Source organism: Necator americanus, chromosome III (genome assembly GCF_031761385.1).
Source record: "Necator americanus strain Aroian chromosome III, whole genome shotgun sequence".
NCBI classification, from domain to species: domain Eukaryota; kingdom Metazoa; phylum Nematoda; class Chromadorea; order Rhabditida; family Ancylostomatidae; genus Necator; species Necator americanus.
The window spans coordinates 1047410-1056836 of NC_087373.1; the positions used below are offsets into that span (position 1 = coordinate 1047410).

Here is a 9427-nt window from a genome sequence, read left to right on the forward strand (position 1 = left end):
GACCTAATCCAATATAATGAGTATTTTCCGCAAACAGTTCCTCCCTTTTCCGAATAATAGGGATGTATCTACATATCTGCTATATATCTTTGCAATTTCCGAAGCGCCAGCTTAATTTCACGTTGGAAAATAAATTCTTGGAGTAGGAATGTTGTTTGAGTTCGATTTCTAGTGTGTATGTGAATGTTTGTATATATAATAGGGTCAAGACGATGAATAGCTGTTGCAATTACGTAAGCGCCTGCGCTCGAAGCGGTGCGGTGAATATAGCGGTTGGACTCGATGTGGGACCACCCGGGGTTAGCAAAGCCCCCCTCCCCCTAGGAAAACAAACAGAAAATTGCGGCCAATATCGATCCATAATAACGTCACCTGGCAAAATTTCACAAATTGCCCAACAAACCGCTCGCAGGCCGTCTGCAAGCGGTCAGAAACTGCGTTGCTTCAGAGCGACTGCTTGTGCAGCTGCACCATGCTTGCTTGTCGTTCTCACCCGATTATATGCGTGACGAGAGCCTCAACGGCGAGGAAGGAAATCTGAACTGATGTGGATGCGACTTAAAGGGAACCAGAAAAATAAGAATCTGAGAGGTTTTTCACACGGTTGATATTTTAAAATTTTTGGGGACAAAAGAATGCAGATGAGAAGTCCTGTACTTTTAATTGTGCTGACTTCACAATCCTTACTTTTGGTTGGAAGAACCCGCGCAGTTCTCTACTGAGCTGGTCCTTCTCACTTAAATGTCAACGAAATCTTCGAACTCTCTTCAAAGTAGAACTAAACCACTGGTATCCCTTATATCCTTTATATTAATTTAATAATCGCTCGTAATCATTCCATTGAGTGAAATACTGTAACAAAATAAGTGAGTGAAAGAGGATGAGAATGTGTAAAACCTTATAAATGTACTATTACATGTACTCAATGTCAGCAATGTGTTCATGACTATAGCGATGTATTATCTTCGTTCCTTCTCTTATTCTGTTTCTTCATTATGCATGAAACGTGCTTTTTAGTCACCAGTTAGAGGTATTAGGACCAAATTTTACTCCTAGGGATGCCGCGCGTGATTTCATTGTCCGGTAGAGGAGAATGGAAACAAAATGTTGTGACTGGAGACTTTGCCGATTCTGAGTTCGGATTTCTGGGGTCGTTCGTAGAAATGCTCCCAGAAGATTTGGGTTCGAAAACTATCAAGAATAAGAACAAAACCAAAGTAAGTGCAACTATTTTAGTTTTTTTTTCATTACTCTTTTCTTATGCTTCTTATGCTTTTCATTTTATCCCATAGCATTGCTATATTCCCTTTGTAGAATGGCCCTTTGGATGGTTAGAGCCTCGAATGATTGTAACATTTTTGAAATAGAAACATATGAAGGAAGAAGTTCTCGAAGACGCTGAGGAACCACGTAGCAAAAAAATGAAAAAGAGAAGGAAGAAGGCTAAAAAAGACAAGAAGGAAGCGGAAACGAACATCGTAGAAGAGGATGAATCAGGAAACGCTGAGGAAGTTAAAAAGCCTTTGGACAACGAAGATAACAATCGCAATTCGGTGAGGAGAGACATTATGCACTCTAGATTTTATTTTATTTCCCGAATCATTTCTAGCCACATTTCGGACGGTGTTTTCCATGTTTGGGAATCCTTATCTTATTCTTCATCCTTTTTCCATGTTTTTGATTTCTTTTTTCGCTTCCTCCTCTGAAAATGTATATATGAATGTAATGGATTATTAGTTTAATGAAAATTCACCTTATCGATGTCTGAACGTGGATGGTTCTGTTATTAGTGTAGCTTAGCTGAAATATAGGTGTAGCAAAAATGGTCAATGTTTGTCTGTTTATTCAGAGGACGAAGAAGAGGAAACGAAAAGAAGATAAAACAAATGACATAGCTCCTGGAAAGAAGGTCAAATTCACAGCTCAACTGTTGCCGTTGTCAAAGCAAGCGGAGAGCGCGGAAATTTTGCCTCAGAAAAACACCGAGGAAGCGATTCAACGAATTGTAATTGATGACGAAGATGAGGAAGATAACAGTGAGCTCTCGTTTTATAACTTCTTGAACTTTCGGTATTAGTAAACATTTGGAGTTTGCTGATGTAGCTGCTTTTTTGTTGTTGCTCAGATAACTCCGGAGAGAAGCCGTCTTGGGATGATTTATATTTACCGGAGTCTATATTACAAGCGATTAAAGATATGGGGTAGGTTGAACTGTACGTGAACGATGGATCTTGTTTTGGTTAATAATTTTTTATTTCTTGATGTGTTTGTGTTTTACATCCTCAATCCTCAAGGTTCCGATATCCTACTGAAATCCAACGTCATGTGCTACCTTTCGCAGTAAGAGATCGATGTGATGTTTTGGGAGCAGCAGAGACGGTACGTTAGTACGATGACGAATAAGTCACGGTAGCTATTTGGTTTTTAGGGCAGCGGAAAAACGCTAGCATATGCGATTCCAATGGTGGTTCGGCTTCTTGAGTTCTCTGAAGAGCCAAAATCAATCTCTAGTGGGCCAAAGGCGCTGATTTTAGCACCGACGAGGGAATTGGTTGTACAAATCATGAAACATTTGACAATTTTATTGAAGTACACGAATTTCAAGGTGATGGCTTTTTTTTTGCTTCCCGATTAACGACTTTTTAAACAATTATTCCAGGCCTTTCCCATTGTAGGTGGTTTAGCCCAAGTACGGCAAACTAGAATACTTAGAGAGCAGAAACCAGAAGTGATAGTGGCGACACCTGGAAGACTATGGGCGATGATGAAGGAGAGCGTGAGTGGAAAAATATCCTTGATAAGAAAACGTGAGGTCATCCTGGATCCTTTCAGGAACGAAGCGACACTAATTCCCAATATCTAGCTGACTGGAGCAAACTGTTGTGTTTAGTGGTGGATGAAACGGATCGAATGGTTGAAAAAGGACATTTTAAGGAAATGCAGGATGTTTTACAATTCGTCAGAAAGTAAGCGAATTGGCATAGTATGCTATAATGCAGCAGGCAGTCGGTAATGCTTGTTATACTAGTAAAAGGCACTTCTTTTTTGGACTCTTTTTTTATCTTCCTGAGAAAGCCTAGACTTTTTTAAAGCTTCGGAGTGGTTTGGGTGTTGGTCTCAAGTAAATATCAAAAACTGTTCCCATGACATCTGCACTTTGTTAGCTAAGAGAAAAGGATTTAAACCATCTATGAAGAAGACCAAAGAAAGAAGAGTTATCTTTTTCGATGAAGTTTGATCTATAGAGAGTTAGTAGACTGTTTTAGTCGAAGAAAGACAGCTTCAATGTTTGTTTTTTTTCATCGGGGCGTATATTTTCCAACTGTTCTACTACAGTTTTTTTATATATAATATTTTTTAAACCCCTGATTCAAGAGAAATATCAACATAGTCTTTTTTGCAGATCTGCCCCAGAGAAACTGCAGACACTGGTGTTCTCAGCCACGTTGACATATGTTCATCGGGAACGGATCAGACCTGGCCATGCCGACAAGAAGGAGTTGACAGCGAATCAGAAAATCAGTGGGTTCTTCTTTTAATTGGACTGTTCTTTTTTTTACTAACGTATACTTCATGGATGCTTTTGTTAAGTTATTTTCGTAACAAATACTAAATATCACAATTGGTGAGCGAGCGAGCATATGTCCTTTGGAGCGCTAGGAGCGGATATTGCTTGAAAGAACGGTATTAAGGTCCCAAGAGAAACATTCAAATTCAGTGACTTTCTTATTTCTCGCTATCAGTTTTAGTACAATTTCACATACAGTTTCAAGAAGTGCAAATTCAAAAAGTAAAAAAAAAGAGAAGGAAGGGCTCCTTCTTTCTATTCACTCTCAGATTTCCGTCAGGTTCCCACTTTCGTTAACCGGCTCTATCGACATTCTGTGGTCGTCTATCTCTGTTTATGCTACACTTTCTCGCTAGATGGGCATACGAGCATACAATTTCCCTCATAATCTTTGTTATATTGTTATTGATGCTTTCGTCTCATAGTTAATATTTATATTTTGTGTTGTTCCTCACGTGGAATATGATTCCAGAAGAGCTGATACACTTGACGGGAATGCGTCCAAACTGCAAAATAGTGGATATAACTAAACCTATTGGTACAGCGGAGACACTTGTGGAGACTAGAATCAACTGCTCAAGCCTTCTTGAAAAAGTAACCAGTTCGTGGTCGTTATAGCTCTTTCATCTACGTTTTGTTTTATTGCATTAAGGATACGACGATTGTATATCTGCTAGAGCGGTACAAAGGTAGATCGTTGATTTTCACGAATTCTGTGGATGCTACAAGAAGGATGTATGGTATCCTAAAGTTGCTGAAACTGCAGCCTTTGATGATCCATGCAAAAATGGAGCAGAAAGCTCGCTTGAAGAATTTGGAAAAGTTTGCGGGTAGGAGCAAAAATTCTTTATAGTTCGCTCATTTTCTGTATTTGGTATTTTAGCTGATTCGAGGAGCGTCTTGCTGGCCACAGATGTGGCTGCGAGAGGATTGGATATTCAGGGTATTGATAACGTGATACATTATCAAGTACCGAAAACTGCTGAGGTGCGAATAAATCCAGTCGTTTACTGATATGTGGTATAGTTGTTTCATTCTTCAGATATATATTCACCGATCAGGAAGGACCGCAAGAGCTTCTCGAAAAGGTCTTTCAGTGCTCATAGTAGACTCCAAGGATGCTCACTTATATAGGAGGCTATGTAAAAATCTCAACAGAGGTGAAAAAATCTACTTTTGTTCACGATTATTACAACAGGCGCGATAACAGTAGTGGTTCGACTGGCCAATCTGTTCTGATTATAGAAAAGGATTTACAAATTTTTCCAATCGATCGTATAGAATTGATGAAGAGGTTGAAGACAAGAGTGGAGTTGGCGTCTGCTTTGGATGCGTTAGCGCACAGGAGTAAGAAGGTGAATGTTTCCTTATCGATTTTAAGCGTCTTCGCTAAATTTGGATGTTGGATTTGGGTCTTGTTCAGCGTAGTAGTTTTGTTTTATTCTGCATCCGCTTTCACTCTGCACAACTACTAGGTGTCGGAATATTCAGTGTCTTTTTTTTACGAAGTGTTTCAAATGAAAAAAATTTTATTCGTTAAGCAGTAGAAGAGAAAAACCCAGCTTCATGGAATTTGGAGTTTCTGGAGTCAAAGAACGGCAGGTTATTTTTTGACGTTGGTTGAGGAATTGTACTTGTTGCCCACTAAAAGGTTAGACACGGACAAAGAAAAGAGAATACTTAGTTGGATTAATGTCGGGAATATATGGTGGATAAGATAAAACTTCCCGGCCTATTTGGGCAATTTTTTAAAGTTTTTCAAACAGACGTTGAAACACGCCATTTTGTCGGCAGACGTAAGTACGTGTGGACTTCATTAATCAAGTTTTCTTGCTTAGCCGATTTCGCTGTTTGCGTTGCGAGCTGTTTGGGCCCCGTCGGTTTATCACACTCGATGTGCTCTGCCATTTCAGCACGAGTCTCGACCAGTTAAACTAGGACCTCGTTTTGATCACAGTTGGTGGCGCTCCCCGAGCCATTTCTTGAAGCCCCGCTGCCTTCTCAAACCTCTTGAACCGTCGCTGAGCATCCAGAATGGTGACGGCACCTTCGCCAAATTCAATGTTAATTCGATTAACGGGCTCTGTTGGCTTTAGCCCTTCTTTGAAGGCATACAGTAGGTGTATGCGAGTTTGTACACTGGACCGAGGCGTGTAAAAATTTAAAAATACGAATGAGAAATGGAAACAATCATCACAATAATAAAAAAATTTTAAAAAAAAAAAAAAAAAAATTTTAAAAAAAAACTTTTTCACAAAAAACCCTTTTAAAAAAAAAAAAAAAAAAAAAAAAAAAAAAAAAAAAAAAAAAAAAAAAATAAAAAATAAATTTTATAAAAAAAAAAAAAATCGGGGGAATTTTGAAAAAAAAAAAAAAAAAAAAAAAAAAAAAAAAAAAAACCTTTAATGCTCGATAGTGGCAGTAGATGGCCAAGGATTTGTTTCGCACTTTTTCCCCTTTTTTGCAAAATGAAAAAAAAAACAATTGCGAGCTGTGCATGCAATCTGCGCAGTGCTATCTTGCTTCCAATCCATCAATAGGATCTAAGAGCGCTGAACTGGTGTAAATTTTGTAAAACCTTGAACAATATTTATAACACTATACAGAGAACACCATGGGAAACACCCCGTATTTTATGAGGGTTGCCGGAAACTTTGTTTCATAAAGCAAGTAAATTCTTGTTATAAGGTCCTGGGTGTCCTTTTTTGATTTTGCCGAAATTTCCGTCTTTTAGAGGCGAATCTGATGTGGTGAGGGAATCCGCGGAAATATGTACTTAGGCATGGGTTGTAGATTGCGGGATCCGGGTGGGACCGCTCACCTCTCCCTAGTCGCCGTAAAATCGGCGTGGGAACCACTTTGATTATTACGAGACGCGTGTACAAGGGTGGCGGGTTGCAACTGAAGTCTTCGTAAAAAAACGACGTCTTCACGCCGTTTTCTTACGACGATTAGAGAGAGATGAGCGGAAGCCCTGCTTGTCCCGCAATCTACAACCCGAATCAAACTCGAATCAAATCTTTCGTGCAGTTCTCAGTTATTTCTTTCATTTTTGTAAAGAAATTTCGATACAGCGAAGGTCGAACCATTGTGGAGTACTAAAATTACGTGTAAATAGTTGGACTAAGGAAAGTATCGTGGATATTTGTGGTAATGATATATTCCGTTTTTTCTCTTTCTGCAGCAATTTCAGTTTTAATTGAAGTGGATCAATTAAAGCTGAAATTGAAATTTTGACCTCGACTAAAGAAGGAAAGGAAAGTGAAGACGACGGAAGAGGATCATTTTTAATTCGGTCCAAACCAGAAGAAAATCTTGTGTTTGGCACTGAAATATGATGCCCGCAACTTTGTTCAGTATGCTATGAATAGTGTAAGGATCAGTTTTATGTACTACTTGGTTTCTTTATTTTTATTTATTATGTTCGCATTTTGAAATCATCCCAGTTTGAGCAGGATGTAGTTCCCCAACATCCATGGTAGAATGCACCGCTTAAGTGCTCGATTTGTGTGTATTTTGCGTTTTAGGTAGTAGTTCTTTCCATTGGTTCTGTTTATTTTTTGTGTGAGAGTTTGAATTTAGATCCGCTTATCTGAAAACTGGTTTGACAAAATAATTTGCGAGGCAGATTTGGAAATGGACGATGTAAGGTGGGGTTGATCCATCATCTCTAGGTCTTACTTGCAATGTGGTTGCAATAAATGATTGTAGAGAAACCGAACAGGCCAATGCAAACGACGAGATGAACTCTATCAGAGCGCAAGAGTTGCAGCTGCAAGCCGAGCTGAAAGCTGATCTTGCCAAACCGCTCCCAGACATCAATGACCTTAAGACCCTTGTAATTTCGCAGTCTTGCCATCGTTTCATTTCTGTTTGTCGATTGTGAAGTTTGTTACATAATTACGTATTAATTTCAGAAGACGAGGTACATAAATCCGGATGTTGTGGCACAGTACAGCAAGGTATTCATTTTGTTAATTTAATCATTACAAAAGTTTCGTTCTGTGCAAGACATCATCTTATTGCCTGTCCATTTCATAAATCTGGCCATCTTGGCGGCGATCTTTTTGTTGTGCGTTTAGACTTCTGGGTTCCTATTCGATTGTTATTGTCAAAAAGCACCGTGTGTCAGGTGGCCTTGTTTTGCATTTGAAGGATCTTGCTATCATGTCCTGAAAGACATTTGGAAGTAAGGCCGTATGTTTCAAATTACGTTTATTCTGCTTACAGTCGTACTTTGTTGCTGCCTTCATTTTCTAACAGTGAAGAAATAGAAGTATTCAAGAAAACTCCACACTGGATCTAAGGCCACTGATTTTTGTTTACTCATAATAAGAATTGCGTGTTAATCAATTGACTATCCTCTACTCTGTTCTTCGATCTTGATAACGTTAATAAGTTGGGAGGATTGAGAAATAAGTGAAAATAAAAGTCGTCTATAAACATCCAAGTTTTTTCTTCGGTGGGATCTAGCGCATCTTGGAACTAGTATGAAACCTTTTTTTAGTAGTTTTTTTTTTTGGATTGGATTTCTGCCATTTATCAGGACATCTCTATCATTGCCTTAAAACAAGTGTCACTTTTCAGTGCTTGTTTAAATTCTGTTTTTTTTTATTCAACAGATGAAAGCATCGTCGACGAACACATTGGATGCGTTAGAAGAAAAGTTGGCCGAAGTGGAAAAAAAGAAGAAAAGAACAAGAAAGCTCATTACCACACATCATTTGAAGGCGAAATCGTTCAAGCGTAAGAAGAGGTTTTAAAGAGTTTCTCCAATGTGTAAGAGAGTCTGGTTGGAAATTTCATGACGTTATGTTGATTTCGTTGTTGTTATTGCTTGCAGTGGTTTATCTAGCATGTTGAGGTCGTAGTAATCATGTGCTCAAAATGACTTGGAACAGAGCGCTTTTTTCAAAACTGACCGAAAAATTGAATCTGACTTCGTTCCGTGAGTTTTTTTTCTGTTGATCACAACACTGTGAGCTATTGATTTGTTTGTTGTCATCTATTTTCTATTTGTCGTTAAGTCGAGGACATGTAGAGCCAAGTGCTATGCAAAAAATATGATTCCGCGAAATCGGTAATTCATTTGATGTGTCCATTCATTTAGTGTATTTATGTACAGTTGATAAATGGACACATCAAATGAATAACGTTTCGCGTCTGTCAAGATCTTCTTTAAAGGTTGAAAATGGGGAATAGATTGTTCCGATACTCTCCGATCTCACCCACCGATCCAGTCAGTGTAGGTTGTGAGGCGTTAGGAAATCCCTCATAGATGCTGCTAAGACTCGAAATTCTCCTGTTTGAATTGGTGTGTGATGTAATCGATGTTCATGTATTGCAGTTAAATCTAAGGGGCTCGAATTAGCGGCAGAGGATATCGATGTTTTTTGAGGAACCCGTATGTTGTATACGAGGTATTTTTGGGGGCAACCACCTTATCCTGGCATCAATCTATAAAATTCGTTGTTTTACACTGCTCGCTTTGTTGTGTTACCTTGTATGGATTTTTTTCGGACAATACAATGTTTGTTACATAGAGCTACTCGATACATTGTTTTACTCACACAAATTCATTCACATGCTATTCTTGGATGAGAGTTGAGACCAACGAATCACCACTACCTGTTGCGAACAATTGCTATATAATCAGCGAGAACACTGTAGATTGACATGGGATCCACAATGTCCATTCTATTCCTACGGGTGTTTTTTTCTTGTTAATGCTATTGTTTACCATTTGATAGGGTGTGAATTGTGGATGTGGCTGCCGATGACAACAATTTCATTTAAAATCGTTTTTGGCGTGGATGTCAGGCTGTAAAATTTTTATGGTGTTGATTTCAGACTATTTGT

General features: G+C 38.7%; 1 protein-coding gene across 2 annotated transcripts; it reads left to right on the forward strand.

The window, feature by feature from the left end:
* Window positions 1-1058: 1058 nt before the first annotated feature.
* RB195_008251 (uncharacterized protein) lies at window positions 1059-8331 on the forward strand (the record flags this gene model as incomplete). 2 transcript variants are annotated; one of them, XM_064194665.1, is made up of 18 exons in its annotated part: window positions 1059-1217; window positions 1368-1553; window positions 1850-2036; window positions 2126-2201; window positions 2295-2379; window positions 2429-2605; window positions 2660-2776; window positions 2833-2966; window positions 3404-3522; window positions 4041-4162; window positions 4221-4398; window positions 4452-4555; window positions 4611-4728; window positions 4814-4923; window positions 7151-7218; window positions 7280-7406; window positions 7486-7530; window positions 8191-8331. In XM_064194665.1, the coding sequence occupies 18 exons, from the start codon at window positions 1059-1061 to the stop codon at window positions 8329-8331; spliced, it is 2253 nt and encodes a 750-aa protein (XP_064045810.1). The 2 variants fall into 2 exon arrangements, with proteins under 2 accessions (XP_064045810.1, XP_013293423.2); XM_013437969.2 differs by having other exon boundaries at window positions 1380-1553.
* Window positions 8332-9427: the final 1096 nt, after the last annotated feature.